The sequence below is a fragment of the Nilaparvata lugens genome, chromosome 5 (genome assembly GCF_014356525.2).
Source record: "Nilaparvata lugens isolate BPH chromosome 5, ASM1435652v1, whole genome shotgun sequence".
Lineage (NCBI taxonomy): Eukaryota > Metazoa > Arthropoda > Insecta > Hemiptera > Delphacidae > Nilaparvata > Nilaparvata lugens.
The window spans coordinates 16,927,114-16,954,541 of NC_052508.1; the positions used below are offsets into that span (position 1 = coordinate 16,927,114).

General features: G+C 35.7%; 1 protein-coding gene across 1 annotated transcript in view; it reads right to left on the reverse strand.

Moving 5' to 3' along the window:
• The window catches only part of LOC111053776 (nesprin-1-like), a 189,600-nt gene that overhangs the window by 124,414 nt on the left and 37,758 nt on the right, over positions 1-27,428 (reverse strand). The window contains exons 24-35 of the mRNA XM_039429393.1: positions 25,248-25,515; positions 23,535-23,794; positions 21,804-22,080; positions 19,194-19,447; positions 17,858-18,175; positions 16,713-16,912; positions 14,706-14,967; positions 10,432-10,724; positions 5,946-9,159; positions 3,173-3,456; positions 1,800-1,998; positions 33-194 (exon numbers count right to left, since the gene is read on the reverse strand). Coding sequence (XP_039285327.1) covers positions 33-194; positions 1,800-1,998; positions 3,173-3,456; positions 5,946-9,159; positions 10,432-10,724; positions 14,706-14,967; positions 16,713-16,912; positions 17,858-18,175; positions 19,194-19,447; positions 21,804-22,080; positions 23,535-23,794; positions 25,248-25,515 — 5,991 coding nt within the window. The remainder of the gene's footprint in view (positions 1-32; positions 195-1,799; positions 1,999-3,172; positions 3,457-5,945; positions 9,160-10,431; positions 10,725-14,705; positions 14,968-16,712; positions 16,913-17,857; positions 18,176-19,193; positions 19,448-21,803; positions 22,081-23,534; positions 23,795-25,247; positions 25,516-27,428) is intronic.

Here is a 27,428-nt window from a genome sequence, read left to right on the forward strand (position 1 = left end):
TCTAATAGAGCTGATACTAATGGATCACTTACTTGTGACTTCAACATAATGTGCTGGAAGAGTTGTTTAATTGATTGAATTATAATGTTCAATTCTTTATCCTGGGTTTCTTCAATTAGTTTCTCCGCCTTGTCACACACTGAATCGACCAGTTGCTGATGAGAGGATATCTCTTGATGAATTATCTTATGATTCTGAAATGAAGAATACAATGTTATTATCCACAAATAAATCTGATAATAACAATAAAATATTATAATACACTTACAATATACGACATAGAAAGGTTTATTGACACATTATAATATACATCATAGAAAGGTTCATTAAAACAGTGTTGATGAAGTTATTTATTATTATTCAGCGTATAGCAGATACACAACAAATATATAGCTCATGAGTCTCAAATGCCTAGATATACACTGTATATTTCCAAATTCTTTGAGATATTGTGTAGTTTTCGGTCAGGAGAACATAAGTTTGTCTGACCGCCATCATTTGCTAGTCCATTTAGCGTTACCCAATGTGCACCATGGAGGCGAACTAGCGTTACACATATTTAAGTTAAAAATCTGATTGCTGGAATAATTTTGAGGTTGAAGAAGGTTAAAACTCAATTTCAAATTTTCACAGAAAAAAAAAACATTTTCAAATCATTAAGTTGAAGTTAATGATAAAGTTAGAAATCTGCATATGCTACTGTATTTCAAGAGTTTGTCTCAAGTTCTGTATAATTTCATATTGCATTCAATTTATTAATTCATTTATTGATTTGAGATAACAATTATTAATTGAAATAATTGGGGGAGGACTAACAGACACAGCCCAAAACTGTTCCTCCATCGAATTCTGATTCATATACTAGTCCAGAAAGAAGGTTATGTTTTCCACAAACATATTACAGAAATAGGACTGAGTTTTAAGCATGAAGTTTGAAGAGTAAGTTTTTCACACTCCACTACAAAACCAATATTAAAAGAGGCTTCATTAGAGAAAAGATAGCATGAGAAGATATCCCATGGGTCATGAGTCATTTATGTTTATTTATTTATTTAATTTATTAGATAGAGCGAACAATACAATAGTCGGAAAAGAAAAAACAGGCTATTGCCCAAAACTTCTTCAATTTCCTGATTTTGTCACAAATCGTCCAAATATTATGTAGGTTATGTTCACTTCAATTTCAACACCAAATCTTCAATCTGAAACTATGAATCAGAATAAAACAAAGAATTTTAAATTTAGATAGATTGATAATGAAACTTCCGTTAAAACAAAAACCAAACTTCAAATATTCACAAAATATAGAATAAAATCACTTAATTTTGAGCTCGAAAATATCACTTTCAAAATTTAAAGGCAATTTCCATAACTCAAGCCAATTACTGTCTACTACTGTCTATTGTAACTGTTTGGCCGAGTGAGAGTGCAAGAACGGCACAGTATGAGAGACTACCAGCGTCACATAGCTTCACGAAAAATAACTAATGGGACTATTGGCTTTGAAATTTACCATCGGATATCTTCTTATGCTATATCTTTTCTCTATGGCAAGACTTTATCAGTAGAATGGAAAAATACAGAATTCACTTTTTTCCAGTATTGTTTCTCAAGAGGCAATGAGAATATATTATTTCTACCACATTGCTTTTGTTGGAGACCTGAAGGATGTTTCCCCTTGCTAAATTAAACGATATTTGAGAAACTCACCATGATCCCCACTACTGTTATGATTTGTGTATTTAATAAAGTTTAGAACACCAAATGATTGTAGAAGTTTTTTTACAGTTTTCACATACCTGCAACTGAGCTCGTTTCTCCTGTAGAGAGGCTTTCAACTCAGTGTGCTGTTGCACCGTCTCCTCGACCCCCTTCAGCCACTTGGTTAGCTGTTCCTGCGAGAGTGAGAACTCGGCGAACTGAAGCAGGCATTGGTCCAGCTTATGTGTTCCACTTTGCAAATCTTCTGAGAATTTCTCCCATTGAGTCCTCAACGCTCTGCAAGACGGATATCATATAAGTAGATGGATGATATATTGAATAGAGATATAACAGTAAGAATAAGATATATATGTATGAAGATACAGGAATCACAAGATACACTGCCATTTGTCAAGAACAGTAAAAATTAAATCACATATCATTACAGTTGTATTGTGCGTGATGTTTTTGTATTTTTCCGTAATGAGAACAAAAATAGAAATCGTCAACCACTTTTTAAACACAATAAGAAGTATTTGACAGTTTCTATGTATGTTTTCATGAATCACATATCATTACAGTTGTATTGTGCGTGATGTGGTAATTCCCCGTAATGTGAACGTGAACAAATAGAAATTATCAAACACTTTTTGAACACAATAAAAAGTATTTGACAATTTCTATTTGTGTTTTCATGAATCACAAGGTTTCTAGAATATCTTCATTAAACTGGATAACTTACTTGAATCCTGTTACCAATTATTATACTAGTATGTCAATGACTGGTGGAATTATCATATATTTCATGAACAATTACATTAATTTCTACTAAGTAACTGATCAACATTCAAACAATCTCTAAAATACGAGTATAATGGTTCTAGTAAAATGGGAATCCGGTCCCACAAGACAAGATGTCAAATTATCAATTGATAACTGAATAGAACTATTGAGACTGACTACAGGCCACATTGTATAGGTGGAAGTTTCATTTACAATAAAAAACAGTAAAAAAATGTGATATTATTGGAACCAACTTTGAAAGATAATTACAAAATTCACAACTCACTCGAATGGACTCCACGAAATAATTAACTGATTTAATTATTTTTATTGTAATCTGGTGAAGACTTGTAATACTGGAGTAAGCCCAAAATTGTTAACCCAATTTGAGACTAATCGCAATTATATAAGTTTATAGCCCGATTGCACAGAAGCCTGTTAGATTTTAACCGTGATTAAAGGCCACGAGAATCAATCAGAGACGCCTTCATTACAAGAAAGTCTTCTCAGATTGTTTAGCGTTTAAATCATGATTTTAAAGAGGAAATCTCATTTTGATTAAACTTCTGTGATTTAATATTGAATAAAATTTAATAGGCTTTTGTGCAAAATCGCCTATGAAATCTATTCAACATTGCCAACTTATTATCAATTTTATGTTCATGTGTATAATAAATAAAGTACTCACCTCAACTGTTGCCTAATAATCTCGCGACCATCAGGCGATGTCTGGGCATACAGGTTTTCCCCCTGTTCGACGAGCGACTCGAACACCGAGCTCTCTTTCGACCTCAGATCACCCAGCTCCCGCATCTTCTTCTGCCTCTGCTGGAGCACAGACAGGTCGCCGACAATCTGACCATGTTGCTTCAGTTCATCCTGGACTCCGCTCAGCCAGGCCACGAACTTGGCGTAGTTCTCATTCAACTCAAGGTGTTCCCTTACAAATTGGTCGTAGCGCGCTACTGCTTCCTGAAAATTATAAAATATTATAAGAATATTATTAACAGTGATCTCATTTTTAAGGCTTCACAAAGAGAGTAGAATGAGAAATGAAATAAGCTTATACATCAATATATTGTACATGTAGATAAAGATTATTGGTTATTATTGCTCCAATAAAGATTATTGGTTATTATTGCTCCAATAAAGATTATTGGTTATTATTGCTCCAATAAAGATTATTGGAGTTTTTCAAAGATTATATTAGAATTTTATATTTTCAACTTGTTTTGAGGTTTTGGGGTAGTGTTAGATAGGAATTTGAATAAATTCAACGCTTTTTTCAGAAATGTCAAATAATTGTACCATAATAAACTAATGCACAATATTTTGACGTTTTCTCCCAACATGACACAAAACTTGAGTTTCAAACCTTGTAATGCTCATGGCATCATTGCGGTTTAAACGTGCAACAGGCATTCTGACAATGATCCCATGAGCATCAAAACTCAAGTTTTGTATAAATAAAACAATGTAGAAAATGACAAAATGTTGTGCCGAATTTAAACGATCCACAAAAAGTACTCATAACAATTTCATATTGGTTTTAAAGCAACCAATATCATGAATCAACTGATAATGTACGGTATTAAATTGATAATACAGTACAGGAACCAGCTAGATCGATTCTAGCGTTTGGTTTAGAGACAACTAAACCAAAATCCATTCTTCAAAATTGTTTTAAAATACGACAAATTATTGAAAAAACACAATTTCATTTTGTTGATCCAGATGTGGATTCCACATTTATTAGATTTGTACACAGGACTACAGTTTCGTGTTGAAACCAACACTACAACTAAATATGTGTTTGTTTCAACACGAAACTGTAGCCCTGTGCATAAAATATGAAAAATGTGGATGTGTCAAAAATAAAACTGTGTTTTTCAATCATTGAGGAATTTATTTATTATTTACATCAATAGAAAAAAAATTACAACAACATATAGAGGCTTACAGCTTTATGCCAAAACAAGCCTCATTGAAAATCTACTTCTCACCAGGGCCAGATACAGCATCTTGATTAAATCAATGTCTGTGAAGTGTCTGACATTTCTTATGATAAATACTAGCATCTTATTTGAAATATTAAGGATGTAATTAATGTGATCTCTGAAGGTGAGAGTGGAGTCTATGTAGACACCCAAATCCTTAATCACATAAACTCTTTAAAGATGTTCATCTAATAATTTGTAGTCGTCAGCAAAAATCTGTTGCTGTCTAGTGAAGACAATAAATTTACATTTCTTCACATTTAATGCCAGATTGTTTCTTTCACTCCAATCATTCAACCTGCCCAAATCCTCCTGTAACATCTGAGAGTCCTGATCATCCTGTATAGTTCGATAAATTTTAACATCATCTGCATAAATGAGACAATTACTGTTTTTAATACACTCTGGAATGTCATTAATAAGTAAAAGGAACAAAAGAGGCCCAAGATTACTCCCCTGGGGCACACCTGAAACATTTTGATCTAATATTATTGAAATACACAAAGAATAAACGCTGACTAAGGTATGAGTGAAAGAAGGCAACAATTTCCGATGTGAAACCAAAGGCAAACATTTTCTGCAGAAGGATTTTGTGGTCTACCTTATCAAAAGCTCTGGAATAATCGAGGTAAATTGCATCAACACGTATGCCTTTATCAAGGTGACTTGAAATGTAATTAGTAAATAGGAGAAGATTACTGACAGTTGATCGTTTTTTAAGGAAACCATGCTGACTAACCGTTATAATGTTTTTAAAATTATTGAAAATATGCTCAAACAGTACATACTCGAATACTTTTGCAGTTGCATTCAAGTTGGATATTGGTCTGAAGTTTTTCAAATCATTTAATTTTCCACCCTTAGGAATTGGAGTGCCTCTTGCCTCCTTCCACCTACTAGGAAACTTGTTTTTACGGATGGACAGGTTGAATAAATAGTGTAGAGGCTTAATCAAAATTTCCCCACAGCCCTTTATTATATAGGGGGGGTATGTTATCGGGACCACAAGATCTTTTAGGTTTTAGGTTTTTAATAGATTCAGCTACTTCTCCCTCAGTAATGATTCTTATATTAAAAGAGTCTGAGACACCGTTTATTTTGAAATTGTTATTGGGACCTACTATGTCGTCGAGAACAAAGTGAGTATCATTATCATAAACAGACGCAAAATGATCAGCAAATGCTTGAGATACTTCTCTAGCAGGAATCTTCACATTGTCAATTTCATATTCCCCAGGTACGGTTCTATTTGCTCTTCTATCCTTCACGTAGTTCCAAAAACTTTTAATGTTAGTTTTAGCACTTTCTGGTACACCTGTTATGTAGCTGTGATATGCAACTGTTATTTGAAACTTCAGTTTAGTTCGAACTTCTCGAAACCTTTCCTTCAACATCAATTCTTATTCAACAAATTTTATTAACGACCAACTATGTTGTTATTTAAAATGAATGAATCTCACTCACCTTAGTTTGGTTGCGAAGCGCTTGATATCTGGTTGACAGCTTGGACACTTTCTCCACAACCTCGGGATCTGCTTCAACAGATTCGGTCTGCAACGCGCTGATTTCCTCGGCTTTCAACACAATTTCCTCTTCCAGCGCCCTCAGTTTATCAAGATGCGCCTGCTTCGTTTCCTGGGTACTCTTCAAACTCTGATCCTTCACCTGACTCTCTTTCTGCTTTATCCAGCCTGTGATCTCGTCCAGTTTCTCCTCAAATCTCACCCATCTGCTACATTGTTGTCGAAGTCTCTCTACATTGTCGTTACACTTGGCGAAGAACGCATTCCACGCTTTTTTCTGCTCGTTAAGCTCTTTCTGTAAAGCACCATGCCCAGTTTTCTCAGTCTCTTCCAATACTGTTTTAATTTTATTATCACACAACGCCAGAAGTTTTTCGCCGTCGTCTTTTTGGAGCAGAAGATTCTCAATGTTTGCGAGCTGAATATCGGGAGTATCTTTATCCAGGTTCGCTTCCTCAGCTGTAAGTGTGTTGAGGTAGTCCTTGAATCGTTCAAGATCTTGCAGATATGATTCATGATCGTTAACATACTTCTCCAAAATATTCACCCGTTTATCAACTTTCTTTGTTAGCTCAGCATACTGATTCAAAATCTCATCTAATCTGCTGCTAGCTTCAGGATCAGAGATTACCGATAATTTATCTTGTAACTGTTTGAATATGGAGTTGTGTGAGTTGACATCCTGAGCCAATGTTCGATAATTATGGAGGGCTAACTTCTTCTCTTGTAGAGATGGTCTCAACTCAATCTTGTCACCGATTTTAGCATCAGTATCAAGCAACCACTGAGTCACCTGGTTGTAGCTGTCATCAAACGACGATCTCTGCATCAACATTCCTTCAATACGTTTAGTTATTGCGTTTGATTTGTCAATCAACGACTCTGATGAATCCCTCAATGCTCTAAGTTGAGTTCTAATTGTGTCCCTGTTGGAAGGCGTGATTTCAGGGAACAAGTTCTCTCCCTTTTCAATCGCATTATTCAATAGAACCTGCCCTTGTTCCCTCTCTTCAGTGAATGTTTTCAAATCATTCAACTTCTCCTGATAGAGGGAAGGTTTAGCACCAGTTTTTAAAGCTTCGTCAAACGTGATCAGCTTCTTATTGGCCTCATCCAACCAGGCTTCAGCTTTCTTCACTGTATCGTTGTAAAGGTTATGATTATGCTTCAATGTTTCAAGTTTCTCAATATATGAGGAAACGAATTTGATCAGAGCCTGGTAGCGAGCAACAAATTGTTGTGTGTTGTGCCCAACTCTTGACTCCGGACTTTTCTTCATGATCTCATTACTGCAGTTTTCGATTTCTTTCATTTCTGGCTCCATTTTTGAGATCTCCAGCTGGAAATCTTCAATTTCTTTCACTTTACTGTCGATGTTGGAGAGATCCGACTGTACACTTCCCAATGAACGCACTTGAGCTTCCTTATCTTTCAACCAATTGGAGAACGCCTCAGATTTCTGTTCGTAGCCGCGCCACAGTCCAACAAAATCTTCCAAAATCGCTTTAGTCATGTCATACTTGGTACGGAGTGCTTCCAGGTCTTTGACAACGACATCTCTTTCGGTTTTCAATTCCTGGATATCGACTTCGCCTTCGATATCAGCTAGCGAATCAATGGAGTCGACCAGTTCTCGTTTCTTGTTCTCACATTCCTGCAGACCAGATTTGACATCCTGCAGGGATGCGAGTTTCGCTTCTAAGTTGTACCGATCACTGCCTGATTCCGGCTGACACCACGTGACTTTCTCTTTATAACTAGCGATACTTCTCTGAAGAGCACCCAGCTTCTCCTTGTGATGCTTAGTCAGGAAAGCAATCAACGTCTTCTCAATTTTGTTCGCATGAGAAACAATTCCCGAGTACCGTTTCTTCAAACCGTCCAAATCCTTCATCGTTGCCGAATCTTTGAACGACGGGAACTTATTCTTCATAGAGTCCGCATCTTTGTCAATGCTCTGTAAACGCAAGTTAACCTTCTCCAACTCTTTCTTCATGGTTTGACAAGTTTTCAACCTGTCCAAAATCTTCGAATTCTCACCTGTCAGATTGTCACACTTGATCAACTGTTCCCTTATCTTATTAATCTCCGAACTCGCCGACTTCATATCCTTCTTAATCTTCTTCTCTCCATCCCCAAACGTACTAGTTACGTTCTCCAGTTTTCCAGCCAGCTCAGCAACTTCTGCAAACTCATCATCTAACAATTTAGACAGAGATTCCAATGTAGGAATTGATTTGTCCTTATTGAGTTCAACTAATTGTTGAGTTTTTGATGCAATGCTCGCCCTAACAGCTTGCTGCTTGGTTAGTTCGTTCTTGTAAGCTGTGAGAACATTTTGACCTGATGCTGTATCAGTCATATTATTGACAGCTTCACCGAGCCTTGAATTTGTGGTACCCAACCACTGAAGTAAATCATTTTTGGAGTCGTCAATCTGTTTCCAAATAACGAGTTGCGCCTCTGAGTTCTGCACTTTTTGGTTTAATAGGTCATACAACGATTTCCAGTTATCACGAGCCGTGATCACTTCGCTCTCTATTTCATCAATGTTGAAGTTCGATATCTCTTCCGCTTTCTTGGAGATAATCTCACTCTTTTTATCCATGACATCTAGTGGTTTTTTAGCTTTTGTAACAGCTTCCATAGACTTCTTCGCTTTCTCTGTTACAATAGCGGCTTGAGTGGTGTCATTAGGCGGAGATTCATCAGGAATCCGCGTAGCTTCAGCTGCTTTCAGTCCAGTGTAGAACTTCTCCTTAGCTTGGATAAACTTTTTGTACGTCATGTTCAGTTCATCAAACTTTTCCCGCTCGTTTTTGATCAGATCATTCACTTTCTCCCAATTCACATCGACAGAAGTTAGAATATTTTGAACAGTAGCAGCGTTGCTTTCATCTTCAAGCATGAGAACTTTTCCCTCCTTGACCAGATCATCCTTGAGGTCTTTGGAAGATTTGTGATGTTCGGAAAGTTTTTCTAAGGCTTTGACTGCTGCGCTGAGTTTTGGACAAGAGTCTGTATTGAATACAAGTTCCTGTACTTTCCCCTGAGTGTCAAGCAGGTTTTCTGATAGCTTTTGCTGGATATCTTGGAAGAGGGTCCAATGTTTTCCAACCTTCTCTATGAGCTCCTTCTTTGAACTGATTTGTAATCTGAAAAAAATGTATGTCAGTCACTAATGCAATCTCGAGAAAAATATGATATAATTAATGTGCAGAAGTATATTATATGAACGGCAAAAGTAATCTATTGATGATGATTGTAAATTCATTCATTTGTTATTCTCTGAATAATAATAAATACCTATACTCATTTTTGCATATAAATTGTCTATTCAATCTGCAAACGTTTTTCAAAGTCTGACAACAGGCAAACAAAACAAGATCCAGAAAAAACAAATTGACTCTGAAAAATCACCTTCATCATAGTACTGTACTTTCCTTGTTATACCATTATCAATCTCAAGTAGTCTGAGAAACTGTAGTTGCCCATCACTCATAAAGAATGGTTGTGTACTCAACAATAATAATTATTGGAAATAATTTTTTGAAACGTTGAAGAAAGATTAGATTGAAAAAAGGCACAACTTGTATATTTGGATGGAATTTCAGTACCAGTATATTTGATGCAATTTCATACTTGAAGAACAAGTAAAGTTCATCAATTTGTTCATAGAAGAAGTAATCTGCATGAATAAATTAATTTAATTTCATGTATGAAAAATAATATTTACAATCAGACAGGACAGCCAACCTTCCGTCTTCTTCACTAGCCGGCTCTTCTGTTTCTACTTGGTTACTATGCACATAATATATTTCATAACACCAATAGTCTTATTCTACATAACTTGGTTTCAAAAGTTTCAAGACATTCAATATCTTCTATTAAATTGATTATTATGACGATGTTCAACTATTTATATGTATGCTATACTGTGTTGGATAAACTGATCTTCACTAATTTCGATCTATTTATTATTTTTATGTGTTTTATTGGCAGAGATATCCTTTAGGATGTTCTGCCTCACCGACTCACCGTCCCAATGTCACTTCCTGAATACACTCAAGTTTATAGGTTACATATTATGAGGTTATCACTAGAAATTATCATAATTATCCTTATTATGAGGTTATATCACTAGAAATTATCATAATATTATCCTTATTATGAGGTTATATCACTAGAAATTACCATAATTATCCTTATTATGAGGTTATATCACTAGAAATTATCATAATATTATCCTTATTAAATTATGAGGTTATATCACTAGAAATTATCATAATATTATCCTTATTATGAGGTTATATCACTAGAAATTATCATAATTATCCTTATTATGAGGTTATATCACTAGAAATTATCATAATTATCCTTATTAAATTATGAGGTTATATCACTAGAAATTGTCACTCTCAAATTACCTGAGAGCATCAGCCTTGTCACGCAGTTGCTCTACGATCGCCTTGGCACTGCGACCACCGACCTCGGTGTTACTCTGCTGACAGAGCAGGTCTAGGGCCGGCGCCACCTCGCTCCACGAGTGCAGCTCGGCCTCCACACGTCGCAGCTCGGCCTCGGCCTGGTCGAGTGGCTCGCTCAACTCGAGTTGCCGTTTCACGTGGTCCAACTGCTGTGCGGCGCCCTGTCCCCAGCTCAGCAGCTCCAACCACTTCTCGAGCGCCGATCGTTTGCTTTGCAGTAGTTCGCCGATGTCCTGCGAACAGACCAGTAGTTGAACAACACGTTGAAGAATGTTGAAACAAGTTGGGAACAAAAGGAAGAGAATGTGGATGCAAATTGGATAGTAATGATTTGAATTGGAGAAAAGAAGAGGAGGTTAATAAGGATTACTGTATCTGAGTTGTACTGATGACAACAAAGGTACACAATAATTGAACAAGACGTTGAAGAACTGTGAGACAAGCTGGAGGTATTGAATGTTGAATCAAGTTAGACTTTGATAATTATTTGAAGTGGAGAAAACAAAGATAGGGTAATGGGAATGCGAATATGAGTGGGAGTTGGGGTAGAGGAGGAGGAGGAGGAGGAGGAGGAGGAGGAGGAAGAGGAGGAGGAGGAAGAGGAGGAGGAGGAAGAGGAGGAGGAGGACGAGGAGGAGGAGAAGGAGGAGGACAAGGAGGAAGGATGAGTAGTAGGAGTAGGAGTAGGAGGTTAAGGAGGAAGAGGAGAATTCCGAAAAGAAGAAGAGGCGGAAGAAGAGAGAGGAGAAGAAAAAATATTAAAATGGAGAGGACAATGAAATAAAGGTGATAGTAGTAATAGGAGAAGGAAAATTGTTAGAGTGATAAAAAGGAGAAGGAGAGGCAGAAAAAGGGAAAATGAGATGAAGCAGAAGAGAAAAAAGTAGTAGGGGTAAGGGTAAAAGAAGGAGGAGGAGGAGGGTAAGAAAAGATTAATAAGAAGCAGACGGAGAGAAAAAAGAACATCAGAAGAAAAAGAAGAAGGAGGAGGAGAATAAAAGAAAGAAGAAAAAGGGGAGAAGTGGGAGAAGTGGGAGAAGTGAAAAATAGAAGAAGTGGAAGGAGAAAAAGGAGAGTAGAAAGGAAAAAAGGAGAATAAGGAGAGAGGGAGAGCAGAAAGAGTAAGAAGGAGAGGAGAGAGGTAGAGAAGAAGAAAAAGGTGAAGGAGTAGTAGGAGAGGGGCAGAATGAGAAGAATAAGGAGAGAAACAAGGAGAAGTAGATGGAGAAAAAGCAGAAGAAGAAGGAGAGAAGAAGCATAAAGAAAAGAATGAGAAAAGAAGACAGACTCTAATTTATTTAGTTAGATGTGACTTATCCTAACTTCGCATATTCATGTAAAACATTACTCAGACCATGCAATCATTAATTGGATAGTTTTCAGTGATATCGATTAATATGCTTAGTGAAGTTGTTTCACCATTTATAATTTTACCCGTAAAAAGTTATTCTATCTTCATATTATGTACATTTATTCTAACTCTTCAAATCAAAAGGATAAATTTTAAAAAAATCCATTATCCTACAATCATGCATGTTTCCAAGACTAGCCAATAACTAATACAATAACATAAATGTGAAAATTTCAATTTTCAAGAAAACTAATTCTCTCTGATTATAATTATCAAAAATGAATCATTTTAAAATTATCAAATTCTAGTGTTCAGAGCAAAAGCTTAAAAGTGTCCTGATAAGCTAGTTTTACTGCATTTTGAAACTTTTTCCAAAAACAAATCTGACACTCAATTACAACAACATTCAGAATCAACACTGTATACGTACAATCCGGCAAGCAAATCCACGACAATAATGATAGGGGAGTTTTTATGGGAAAACTACTTGAAAGTCTAGTGAATAAACAATGTTAGTTGTCATGACAACAGACTCTAGGAAGTCAAAGATATGGTGTGCGCAGATTTCAAAATATCTGACAGCTCTGACAGGGCACTTCATATTCTACCAAAGAGCTCTTGACTCTCACGAATTCTAATTACACTTCAACCCTCTTTTTACAGGTGATCCTAGTCAAAATATTACTTTAGAACATAATGGTCAGATTGATTGAACAGAAAACAGAATTTCAAAGATCATTTGTTCAACTGGCAGAAACAAAATTGTAAAATTAATTTAAATCATTGAATTTTTGGTTGATGAACGAGTGGCCTCAGTAGAAAATAAATCTAATTCAACAATTTTAAGTTATGAACAATTAATTAATAGTTTTACTTACAATACTTTTGGTTGAATTATTGTATTTGTCATACTAGACTATATTTTGATTTTCCGTACATGTATGTGAAATAAATGTGAATTTGAATTTGAATTCCATCTACTTTTTATGAATCCATATCACATATTCAAATAATTTCAATATTTTATATACTGCATTCACGCAAATGGCACCAATAGTTGACAATATTTATTGATAAAGATAAATAAATAAAATACCACTATGAAAGATGATGAATCAGAACTTGAGACAAATATAATAAACAAGTCAAGAGATAGATCGTGGATAAATGCAAATAATCTAGAACGCACCGAAGCCATACATTCTTTCTTGAAAATTGAAATTATCACATTTATGTTATTGTAGATGTAAATTTATATAAGTTACTATTTGCCCCTTCTATCACCAGGTATTAATTAAATATTACTATCAGCATCAAATTAGATGATCAACATTATGATCCTACCCAAAAAATACTTGAATTTGATTGCAGGCTAAAAATCCTTTCATCTTAATTAATTTCGGTTTCAATGATGGAAAAGTTTCAAAAACTCCCTCAACTAAATTTAAATGTTTTCATCTTTTAAATACCGTACTCTTTTTTGGTCGAGTGATCCAAATTGCACGGGCTTCTTCTTTTGCATCTTCTTATTATAGCTGAGTCACTTTAAATACAGCACCAAGTTGAGATTTCTAACGGAAATGAAATTTAAAGATGCGTACACGAACACGCGCATTCCACTTTTCATCAGCTGTATTTATAACTGTATTTGCACAGAAACAGTAGGATACTGATATATAATATATAATCAGCTGATAAAAAATGAAATGTGTGTGTTTGTGGTGCACAAGTCGGTACGCAGCTTGAGCTATTCCTTTAAACAAAACACAAAATCTAGAGGTAGGCGAAATATCGCATTCCCGAAAATCATACGATGACGTATAGCCAAACTATATAACAAAAAGATGTTTCTGACATGCAAGCTTCCTGTTTCTGCTTTACAATTATCAAAGTATTTAAATAATACAAGCATTTTTACAAGCAAAAACCTAACCCCCTAGCCTATCCTTTCACCTTTCAAACCCTCAAGGTTTATTCATCTTTCAGGTCGTGTTTATTGACCGAGTGAAGTGAGGTATAAGATTCAAGTCGACGGTTTGGCATTTCTCTTAGGGCCGGTTTCCGAGCTCGGGATTTAGCTAAGTCCTAGACTTAGAAAATTGACTTTTCAAAACGGGGCGTAGTCGCAGCTTTTATAACAGTAGTCGTAGTTTTTATTTTCTCAATTCTATAATTGGAAACGTTTTTCCTTGACGAAATTATACATTCCTAAATAATTCAAAATAGCTGAAACTTTACACTATTTTCTCTTTATTTTATTTTGTATTCAATTTTCTAGTTTTTCGAAATTTAATTCAAACGTGACTATGACAATGACTGCGTCTACGCCCCGTTTTGGAAAACCATTTTTTTACTCCAGCTGTTTGAAGTCTAGGACTTAGATAAATCCCGATCTCGGAAACCGGCCCTATATGTTTAAATGTTCGAATGTTTAAATGTTTTAATGTTTATATGTTGCGCATTTACGGCGAAACGCGGTAATAGATTTTCATGAAATTTGACAGGCGCGTCGACGTATATACAAGGTTTTTGGAAATTTTGCATTCCAAGGATAATATAAAAGGAAAAAGGAGCCTCCTTCATACGCCAATATTAGAGTGAAAATCAGACTATAGAATTATTCATCATAAATTAGCTGACAAGTGATTACACAGATGTGTGGAGAAGCCAGTCTATTGCTGTATTTCCATAAGGTCTATAGTTTCAATCAGGTACTTGTGGATGAGAATACTGCGTGAGGTCTACTGTTCACAGAGCTACTAGTACTTTACAGTTTGGCTATACGTCAGCTTATGAATTTCGGGGATGAGATATTTTGATTTTCAAATGTAGATATAATGTAGAAGCAAAACAGAGAGCATACCTGGTACTTGGCGGCAATGTGCGTGTACATTTCGTTGAGTTTGTCAGCCTCCTGCGGCGCTGCACTGTTGGTGACCTTCTTGATACGGTCGTAGATGTTCTGGAAGACGGGCTGCTTGTCCGAGTGCTCCTGCAGCAGCGAGTGTACAGTCTGCAGAGCCTCGTCGGTCTTTTGCGGCGCAATTGTGCCCACAGACGCGATCCGACCATCCAGGTTCAGCATCCATTCCGAGAAGTTGTCCATTACTGTCCTGAACTCTTGTCTGCGAACAAAATCATTCATATTAGATGAAAACGAAAACGACTTAATATTGTAAAAATCACTGGAAAAATGTGTGATACTAGTTTCGGTTGTTGCACCATTATCAATATCTAGAAGGATTCTCAACAAAGTAACTATTCATTATCTATCAACACAGGAAGTTTAAATGGTTAATCGAATACAAAGGCTCAATATAATGATAAATCCAAAAAAATTAATAATTCTATGAATTTGGAAGTATATGTTTAAATTTGTTTCAAATTAATGTGCACAATCAAACTTTGTTTTTTGGCCAATAATTGTCTGATCTAACGTCATTTAGAGAACGCTTTATTCTCTACCCTGAGGAATTATGCATGTACTCTGCTTAACAATTACATAGAAAGTTGGAAGAAGTTTTAGAAATTCCAGAAATTATGGAATTTTTCCATTTTTGTGAAAGAAGTTTCAAGTCTATACAATTTTATTCTGTCTTCACAAACCTTTAAGTCAGCGTATCATAATACTGTAAAGAAACAACTTATCACAGTATCGATTACACTTCAAACTACCTTGAGAAGTCTCCCCTAATCAAAATTAGCTAAGCATTGAAGTCATATTAATTTGTATATTAATTGTTTTGAGTGGAAATTTACATATGAGAATTGATGTGAGTGTTGGAAGTATGTCCACTGCCATACTATGCTTCGAGCATTTTGGTAATCGAAATTCTCAAACGGGACTGCTGAGTTGCATTGTGTCCCATTGGTACCTATGATTTTGTGCAGTAGCAATAACTTACAATGATAGGAACGCTTTAATATCATGATGGTAGAAAATTCTATTGTGTATTGATTCTACCAATTCAATTAGGTAAATAATACCTGTGATCAAACCTAATATGCTTATTAGAATCGAGAAAATTCCATCTCCCTTGGGTGGGACAATTTGAAGTGAGTAAGAAGATGTCCCCAGTGAACTATATGGTGATCTTGCCCGTGATCAACGATCACGCGTAAACCGCTTGAAACCTTGCCTCAAACCCAAGGATGAGGAGAGACTAAGTTACAGTGACGTTGCTGAAGAAGTTATTGATGAACAGGAGGAGGAAGACAACCTGGAGCAGGAAGTACCAGAGTCGGAGGGGGATGACCCATCTTATGTGCCCGGGGGTAGGGATCAAACCATCACAAGAACCTCGCCATATAATTTGAGACGAAGGAACAATTATAGTTTTTTTTTAACGGTGGGGGAGTGTGAAGGGAATCCCCTTCATGACGTCCATGCTTTTATGCTGTTACCTAATATGCTGTTTGTGATTTTGTATTCAAATTTTTCAAATAAGTGCAATATTTCTAAAAAATTTTATTCATTATGATACATTCTGTGATTGATTTATTTAAAGTATTATGTCAACCTTCAAAATTCAAAATCTTCAAATCATTATCTTGGATCAAAAATCAAGTGACGAAGCAGTGTGTGATATCTTAACCTCAAACTTTGGACAACAATAACTTTTTATCAAAAATTTTGTACAGGCTCAGTCTATTTTTTCCTTCAATGTCATAATTATATTATGATTGTAGTATTTTGTACGAAAAATAAAAAAAATAATACTGTATAAACTTCAATTTTAGAACAAATTTGATGAAATCTAAGAACAAAGTTTATTGAAACTTGCTTCAACTTTGGGACATTCATAATATCCTCAAAATTAGAAAATTCTCAGTGAGACATTCGAAAAATTGATGTTGTTAATAGTTTTACCTTGTGGCTAGCTCTTCGTTGAGCAGATTAGCTCTCTGTCTAACAGCGTCGAGCAGCCTCACCAAATTGTACTTCAATTCGGCTATTTTGTTCTTGACAGCTGTTGCTCCCTCCAGGGCGAGACTTTGAGTGATAAAATCGGCGGTTTGCGACAGAGTTCCAACGTCGGTTTGAGCGGTTCCAAGTTGTGTGTTGAACTCCTGCAAAACAAATCACAATATATCCTATGTTAATATTTCTGAATGAATATAATCTAGAAACAAGAAATCAGTGGAACCATTTCACATGATTTTTATTAAATGTTGATTGACTAGTATTGTAAAAGAGAATAAAACTTAATACTACCGTACCAACAGATAAGATTGTCCTTTACAATGTGTTCTTATTGAGATAATTTTATTCATATTTATTAAGAACAATTCAATAGTTTAATAGTATATAAGATGAGTTGAGTGTTATCTTTAAAATTTGAGGACTAATTCATTACTTTTATTATTACTTTGCTTGATATTATCACATAATCTTGTTAATTATATTGTACTGTATACTTCTTTGCTTATTTTATATTGTTTTGAAACATTCAAATTTATAAATTCCAAGTTTAATTTCATTCATAAAATTAACAACAATTTCGATTATAGTTAATTATAGTTCAATTAGTTTTCGCTCATCTCACACAATTAGCTCTCTAGAATCTAAGAAATCATGTAGCACTGAATTCCATAAGAGCAATGCTGCAATCTAAGGTTTGCGCAGATCATAGTACAATTTAAGTACAAAGAGGAAAAGGTTCACAAGACTTTCGTCTAATCGTAAACTTCAATAAGTTAAATTATCGTCAAACAGTTTAAGTTTTAAATCTTCAAAGTAAAATGTTTATTTTTATATTTTATTATTATTTGATTCTATTTTGATTAATAAATATTCTTATGATCAATTATTATTGTTTACGATTACTTCAATGATTATTTGTATTCTTTCATATTATAAATTGTATATTTCTTCATTTTTTTATCTTCTTGTATTTAAAATTGTATAATGTGTTGAAAATATTGTATTGTGTGAAGGAGGTAAAATGGGTTCATACTGTTGTCTCCATTAATAAAATTATTATTATTAAAATTAGGAGGGTCTAAACGAGTTACCTTCATTTCGATAAGCTGCCTCTCCAGCTGCTCAGTGGTCATAGTGGAAGGACTCGGCAGGTCCTTGAGAAGGATGGCAAACTCAGGCTTGGCGAGCCACTCCTCCATGTTGCTAGCGGTGTCCTGCATCTCCTTCCATAGCGCGACCAGTCGCTCCAGCTTTGACGCGCGCTGCGTCGCGGCGCCGTTCACCGCCTGCCAGCGCGACTGCAGCGCGTCGGTTGTGTCACGCGCGATCGTCTGTCGCGTCAGCTGGCTGCTCAGTGTCGTCAGCTGCACGATCTGTGTATGGCTTTCGCGGCATTCGTCGTTGAAGTCCTACATGAAAAATTGAAAAGATCAAAGATTCATTTCGGCATCATTATACAGTACGACGCAGCATTATACAATAAAAATAAACACGGTAACCTTCATTAGGTTATAGAATTCATAGATCAAACTAAGTTAGGCCTATCAATTTTAATAACTCTTGATGATGATGATGATGATGATGGACAGAATGATGAATGACAATTGAATTGCTTTTGCAATGAGTATCATTTTTCAGTCAGACCAAAATAATGTATTTGAAATGAATAAGTTAGAGAGGTTCAATCTATAGGCGTCCAATATACCGCAGCTTCACAATACTACCGTATATTTCTTTTTATCTTATAAGTTAGAGTGATCGAAGTCACACAACCCATTGGAGTCTGGAGTAGCCACAGAACATGAAGAAACCCATGTCACAGTAAGTAAACAGTAGTTACTGCATTCAGAATACATAAACCATAACTTGAAAGTGTTACATTTGGACATTTTGAACATCTTGATCTTGAACATCTTCTTCTCATCGACTTCTCGATCACTCTACACTCGCAATTAATTTTGTTAAAATGAAATACCACAAAACGAAGCAAATGGTCAACCTACGGCTGACCACTGACGGTAGAACATGAATGATACACATGTCGCCAAACATTGTTGTGTCATCACAGTGAAAGGCTTCGAGCAAAATTTCTTGAGGTTGGTTTTTTGCATCTCAGTTTTTATGTTTATGTTTTCTTCGCTGCTCTATTTCAGATTAAATTATATTTTCCATCATTAAAATTTGTGAGTTTCCAGTGGTTTATTGATTGTTATGGTTGTTTATTTTATGCTGAAAGCCTCTCGCTGATGACAAAACATGCATGATGAACTGTGTGCAAGATAATATGTGTCCTACCGTTAGTGACCAGTCTTAGATGCCTGCAGCTGCTTCCTAGCATAAGTGTATGATGTTCTTTGAAAGCAATATAACTTCTATTCTATTCTATTTACAAAGCAATGAGGAATAGTTAAATAACTAAAGACGTACCTTAGAAGCCTGCAACTGCTTCTGAGCATCGGCGAGCGTGACAGGCTTGGCATGGCTCATGGCGACATGCAGCTCAGCCCGCTCGAGCCAGGGCTTGACCCGGTTGAGGCCCGCCTCGTACTCCGCCCAGGTGGCCAGTTCACCTTGCAACGCCACGTTCTGCGCCTCAATGTCACGTCGCAGCGTCGCTACGCCCTGTTCAAGGCTGGCCACTTCACGCTTCAACTTCACTGCTTCGTCACTGTCGCTATCGTCTGAGCGACACCAGAAATAGGGATCAGTTTTCAATAGGAAAAAATAGGGAAACATAAAAGTATAACATGAATCAAGTGTACTGGCTATATAGTGAGATCCACGTTATAATAGCGGTGTTTGATTGATAATGGTGTTGTTATCCTTGACTAACATGCAACAAAACAGATAGCACTATCTCTCTCTAGCTTTGCTATGGTGTCAATTGACCAGAAAGATTTTATTTCACTTTTGACAGTGACTGTACAGAAGTAGACAAACAATCCTCAGCCGCCATGTTTTATTTTGATTTATAACAAAATGCTAAAGTAGAGGAGTCGTATAATTGATTTTAAATGCATTTTTGAATAAATGAAATTATTTTTAGATATTAACGAATGAGAAACACAAGTTATACTTGAAATGCAACTTTAAAAGTTAATAACTTTGAGATCATCCTAGACTTGGTCCATGCAGTCTACCAGAATAGGTTAGGCCTACACTGGTACCGGTATAAATAATATTGAAAGGTTATTTCAGAATTATTTCCATTGAAATTATCTTATTATAAATAGGATTTCTATTTTTCTATTATTTTTAAAAGAAATTGGAATAGAATACCTAGCGAATAACTTAATTGCTGTTGTTTTGAAGTTCAGATTGGTGAATCACAGCTTTTCAAATTAGCCGCCATTTCAGGATTGAAAATCTGATCTCAGTTATGAAAGCAAAGTTTAGAATCAAATTATGAAAAAATATATTTTATTGGTGAATTTAATTAATTTGACATGAAATTGATAATTTAATCAAAGGAATTAAAATTTATATAAGATCAAATTTAATGGGATGAATTGAATAACAGCTGTGTACACTCAGTGGCAAAATTGAGTCAATTTGGCAACGTAGTTCTCGTATCTTCCTTCACTGCCATTATAACGTGGACCTCACTATAGGAAGTTGTGAGGAATACAATAAGGGTCAAGCCACATGAACCGTTTTTCCACTGGCGGCGGACGAGTCGGCAGGGCAGGAAGCTCTCCTATTCATCAGCTGATCATCAGCTGATTGGGTTGGTTTCCGGGAATCAGCTGATAATCGGTTAATCGGAGAGCTTCCTGCCATGCCGACTCGTCCGCCACCAGTACAAAAACACCTGAAAAAACATTCCATAAGGCTTGGCCCTAAGGATGTGTGCTCACAGTCAGCATTCTTTAGAAGGATATAAATATAGATATCCATAAAAATATAAACTGCTGGAATTCAGAACGCCTTACCGCTCTCTGTGTGCACAGACCATAAATTTATAGCCACAATAGTTTCAAAATATTGAATGAGGCTTATCTACATCATGCAATAGCTAAATCATGTCTTATTGTCAAAGGAATTGAATTCCCATTAAGGAGAAGACTATTTCGATAGTGATGGATTTAGTTCCAATTCATCCGGACGAGAATCCTCAATCGATAAATAAATTGTATTCAATGAGGAAGTAATATAAAGTTAGAATAGTGAAGAATAAAAGGTTCACTTTACCTAAAGATTTATTACCAAAGATAAAACGTAGATACTAATTCTTATTTATTTCTCTTTTCTTATCTATGCTTTTAATAATATCTAATTAATTATCTTTGAATTAATCATTTTAATAATATCTAATTAATTATCTCTAAAATAATCATATCAGATAATCATGAATTTTTTTCCAATTCGTATTTCGATTTCAATTTATTTATTTATTTCACACACACATACAAGTTTGTATTAACACAAAGAATACATGCAAACATCAACAACAATATTTTATCGTATATTAGTTTTGAATAAAAACTAATTTAATATGGAGATCACAAATTCTAGTTATTTGGAGAGACGCGTACAGAAATTGATGCCAATATCTTGAATGCGTTGAGGATGAAGTTTATTTGGACAAAATTGTATTGTATTATTAAACCCAAATTTAAATTGTCAACCACTTTTTATTATTATAAAATATTATAATATACACAGAACCTGGTTTCGTAACTTTAACGGCTACGTAGAATAAAGTTTTTTTTTGTGTTTTCATTATGGAAAAGTACCACAACATCACTCACAACACAACTGTAATTAGTATTGTATTAATTGGAAAAGAGACAGCTTCACGCGTGGGCTTGTTGAACCTATTTGAACAAAATTATACTGTATTAATTGGAAGAGGGGCAGTTTCACGCGTGAGCTTGTTCAACCTATTTAGTCTAAACAAAATTGTATCATATACATTTAAAAAGGACACTTTTACACGTGATATTGTTGTGCCTATCTTCAAGTTACTTATTGTGCCTTTCTTCCAGTTAAGTATAATTGTACACAATGTGATGTGATGAATAAATATTAAATTACCTTCAATTCCCTCGGTTTCTTTATTGAGGTGAGCAAGAACAGCCTGCTTTGCCTGTAACTGCATTTGCAGCGTTTGAGCCTTCTGCAGCCGATCTTTGGGCGATACCTCCATCTTGCTGATTTGCTCTAGAATGACTGGTACTTCTTTGGACCAAGATTTCAGAGCAGCTATCTCCGACTCAAGACCAGACCACTGAGCCTGCATCTTCTCCAAAACAACCACTCTCTCATCCACCAAGTGCAGAGTGTCCTTTAGCCGGCTTTCTATTTCCATAACCTGCAAAGACATTGATTTCGTTACTTATCTGATGGTGTTTGATAATTTCCAATATTTAGAGATAATCAATTTCTCTAAACTGCATTCAAATAAACTGCACTCCCATAAAGTGCAGAATGTGGTCTTAATTTACTAAATTGGAACTGAAAATTTATGGAACGAATCAACTGATCACCTGATAAGATCATGAAAAGGTTATAGCTGGTTTACATTAGAGTAGCTATATGGGTAATATAGTTACTGTAGTTTGCATCAATTCTGATAAGCCCGTTTACTGCACTCTATGAGAGTGCAATTCAGTTTTGATGCAGTTTAGATGAACAATTGGTACTACAAGGAATAGTTAAATGAAACGAGAAAAGGAGGATATGAATGAGAAAAAGATTATAGTAATCCGATAATTGAATAAATTTGAAAAAAAAATTATTGATAGAATTCAAACATCTTAGAGATGAAGAACAGGGGAAAGTAAAGAAAATGAACAGAAAAACAGTTGAATGAGAGAGAATTGAGGATACCTGAGATAAGAATAATTTGAAAGAAAATGTTAAGCTAGGTTTACACTATGTAGCAGAGCTATATAGCAGAGCTACATGTAGCTCAGTTATATAGCTCTACTACAAGTTTAAAAAGTGACACTGGAGATATGCTATATAGCCTGGCTATGTAGCAGTTTTAAGCCTACTTTCTCAGCTATATAGCAGAAAATGAGCTAACGAAAATTTTCGGTAAACATCAAAGAGAATCTGAGCTATATGTAGCTCTGCTACATTTCAATTTTTGTTTATAGCAGAGCTAGATGTAGCTGCTCTATCCTTGAAGGAAGGCTGCCGCAGCTGTTTACTGCTGTTTGCAGCTGTTTAGTGCCTGCTGGGTTTCCACCAGATATACTGTACTCATTTGTTGTCAGAGTGCTAGTTGGCAACTGCGCATTGCGAGCATTTCTTTTTTATTTATATATTATTGTGCAATGATGGAGAGTGAATATGACTGGAATAAAGACAAAATTATCCAATATCTTCTTTCTTTTCTCTGTGTTGAAAATATCCCAGTAGCTGCGGCGAAAGCAGCGACTGCTGCAATAACTACCTTCTTCTTCGGCATCTGGCTGGGAACTGAATAGTGAATACTGGTTTATTCTAAACTATATGTTGCTTAACTACAAGTAATGGCATCAAAGTTGATCATAGCAGAGCTACATATAGCTCTGCTACATAAAATTAGCGTTAAATCTACTAATAGCAGAGCTTCATCTAGCAGAGCTATATGTAGCTGACAGAGTTATATGTAGCTCAAATTTTATATAGCTCTGCTATAAAGCAGATCTATATAGTTTTCCAGCTACATATTGTAAACGTAGCTTTAAGAAGAAACAAGGATAAGAAAAATTAAAACAGTTGAATGAGGAGAATCAAATCCTTTCATGAATATGTAATTATTAATAGAATTTCTACCTCCTTAGCAATGAGAGGTTTCCTATCAGGAGCAGTAACACTGCTCAATCCAGCGGACAAATCTCTCAGTTTGCAGAGCATACTCTCCATAGCTTCTCTCAGCGCAGAACTCAATTCCTGTTTACTGCGCAGTTCGGTAGAGATATGCCGAGAATCATAGTTGCCGGCGTTGATCTTCCTCAGTTCTTCCTCAGCTTTTTCGAGAAGTGCTAGGATCTCGTCTTTCTGCTCCTGGTAATTCAGCCACATCTTCTGTGTTCCTGCAATTGAAGGAGAGCACAATTTAATAATGTCAGTTAAAAGTAATTAAAAACAGGTTGTATTTTGAGTAATTTATGATTAAATATTATATGTACAAGATATATCTTACTGCGTTGCAAGACTGATCCTCTAAAAGTATCAACCGGCTACTTCCATTTCACAGGAGGGAAAAATAATGAATCAAATAAAATTAATCTATCAAATTCTACTTGTTCAAGAAGATTCATTCATTAAGCTATTCTATGTAGCTGGAAAGGAATATTGACACACGAATACGACGTTTTGGCCAAAATTGTGGTTAGTAGATTAGAAACACTCTTAGCTGAAGATATTCTGAGTCTTTATTATTCTATCACTGAAGTAATGTAGGAGGAGCATCTATGTTCTCATGTTCATGAGTTTTCTGTACAGAGATTCTTCCTCATATAATTATCTCAGTTATTGATGTCTAGAAAAACAGCACATTTTTTAAACTATCCAGGCAAAATATATACGGAAAACATGTGAACATGTAGATAAGTTGTACTTTATTGATTCCCAATTTCCAACTACAGTAGTAGTCTCTAAAGCAAAATATGTTATTCAGTGATATACCAGATTGTACGGGGGTAACTTTTTTCAACCTCCGATTGGCCATAGTTACACGAATATATCGAAAAAAGAATCATTTTTATATTAAAGGTTACTTACACTTACGATTACTTTTCAACATAGCATTACTTTTCAACAGTTTTTGCTGTGAAGGTTGAGACATTTGTTATACCAGTGGGCCAGCCTACCAAAACCCTCTTCATAAAATGCTGCCACCAAATGAGTTCAAATGGGCTATGATGTTGTTTTGAAGCTCCTCGATAGTTTGAGAGCTCTGCCCTCAAAATCATGTCATGAGTTTGGGACAAATGCTCAAGTTACTAGTGACTAGTCAGGATTGTATGGTGGATGTTCGAAGTTATTCCATTTTATTTGCTGGAGAAGACATTTGTTTACACCATCACTATGAGATTAATTTGTAATGGATCACATCGATTCCGGAAGTCATTTAAACTAACGTTTTCAATTGTCCGACACCATTCACTCACAGAATCATCAATCATAACGTTTCCTGAATTTGAATCATTCTCCATTACTCATGCTAATAAACTATTGTATGTTGCTTGCAAGAACGAATAACGCTACGCAACTTGGTGACAGACTCAAGTGAAGCGACCCTGTTTCGGGGTCTATAACTCGACAAAAATTGACGATATGGCCACACCGTTCACAGAGTGTATATGGTGGAGATGAGAAACTGTTCAGCTTTGTGAAACTCGCCCCTCTACCGCTTTTCTGTGTCTTATGATATGTAATCGGAGGTTGAAAAAACCACCCTCGTACTACAGAAAACGACGGAAAAAGAGACTTGGCAACTATGCCGTTCCATTATTTCCACTGATTTGATAAGGTGAATCTCACCTTTGAGCTTGTTGAGTTTGTCAAGCGACTGGTTGTAGGCCTGATTCCACTCTGTCTCGAGACACTTGACTTGTTCCCTGATGAATTGCGGCGCTGCCGCATCCTTGGACAACTCCTTTCCTCGCTGTAGCATGCTGACAATGTTGCCACGTTGTGCATCCAGCTGGGCGACGGCTGTCTCCTGTTGCTTCAGCAGTGACTCCACCGAGGTGAGTGTCTCGGGCCGTGGAACCGTGCTCTGTTTCACCTTTTCCAACAGGTTGCATACCTGAAAATAATTAAAAACATACAGATGAAATCTTATAAATGCATTACTTTTCAACACTCATCTCTCCGCAACTCTACCTCCGCCACTGCACTATTATTTGACCCTAAGGGTCTCTTCACACTTAGCTACGCTTCGCTGAAATACGTCCTACCTTCCAGTGTTAAATTCACAGCGTAGCGTAGCTTTCAATTTTTGGAGATTTCAGCGTATTTCAGCGAAATGTAAAGAGACCTTAAGGGTACCAAAGGAGGTAGCTGACAGCTGAGAGTGATGGAAAGAAATGTATGTATTAGAATACGGAAAAACTAGTGGAGAGGTGGTAGAGGTAGGGTGAAATGTATAAAGGGAAGCGGAGACATTCAAATATATGCTCTATAATCCTCTCAGGTCATCTTCTATACTACCCTCTTCTTTCGCCGCTTCACTATGCTTTGACTCTTAGGCGATGAAGATACGTACTGGCCAGGATGAAGATTGATTGATTGATTGTTTGATTGATTAAACTGCCTAATATCGGGGCACCGAGCTTCGCTCGTTATTTTTATTTATTGATAAACAGAACACAATTCTCTAAAATGATCGTGTTTATATTTTACAGCTGGCTATATGTCAGCTTATGAATTTCGGGTATGCGATATTTTGATTTTCCACAGAATCACTCGCTCACTTTTTACTATCCATAGAAGACGAAAGTCTCAGCTGTATCAGCCAAGGATGAATTATTCTTATATCATAAACATAGTAGGTTTATGATATAAAAATTCGATTGCACTAGGTCTCATCCTTGGGAAAACTCGCTGAACGACATTAAAAGGATAATTCATCCTTGGCTGATGCAGCTGTGGATAGTAAAAAAGTGAGTGAGCGAGTGAGTATGTGAAAAATCAAAATATCGCATCCCCGAAATTCATAAGATGACGTAAAGCTAGCTGTGAAATATAAAACCCGATCATTTTAGAGAATTGTGTTCTGTTTATCAATAAAATATCGGGGCACCGAGCTTCGCTCGTTATTTTTATTTATTGATAAACAGAACCATGGCTTACTTTAGATAATAGTAGGCTGTGACAGAACACAATTCTCTAAAATGATCGTGTTTATATTTCACAGCTAGCTTTACGTCATCTTATGAATTTCGGGGATGCGATATTTTGATTTTTCACAAACTCACTTTTTTAAAATCCACAGCAGTTTCAGCCAAGGATGAATTATCCTTTTAATGTCGTTCAGCGAGCTTTCCCAAGGATGAGACCTAGTGCAATCGAATTTTTATATCATAAACCTACTATGTTCCAAATTTCGTGTAAATCGTTGGAGTAGTTGTCGAGATCCGTTGAACATAAATAACCAGGTATACATGTAAATAACCAGATATAAAAATACAGAAATATAATGGGATTTATAGCAGAGTTGCAACTCCAGGTCCTCTATGCCACACAACCCTGATTAGAGATGAATAAAAATTCTAGATTATGATTCTACTCTAATTAATTCTACTCTACAGTTTCGCTCTCTGCCACACAACCTTGGTTATGGTTTTGTGTCAATTTCACTCTACAGTTTCACTTAAGGCTGTGCAAAGGCTAAAATTAAACTTTTTACTCGTGATATTTTTCAAAGTTTTTTGATTTGTATATCATTAAGCTATCAAAATGAACAAGTTTTCTCAGGAAAACCTTTTTTTCTGATCATTAATTTTTGAGATATGAGCGCCTAAAGTTTAAATTTTTGGGACAGATCATTTCAAATTCGGTATGAGATAAATCCATGAGATTTAGAGGATGGATTCTTCATAGTATTGTTGATCTAGTAAAATAAAAATTTTCTGAAAATATCAATTTTTGGAAAAGTTATTCAATTTACCAAAAATTACTCAACTAAAAGTTATTTTACCATACCATGAAGAATCCATC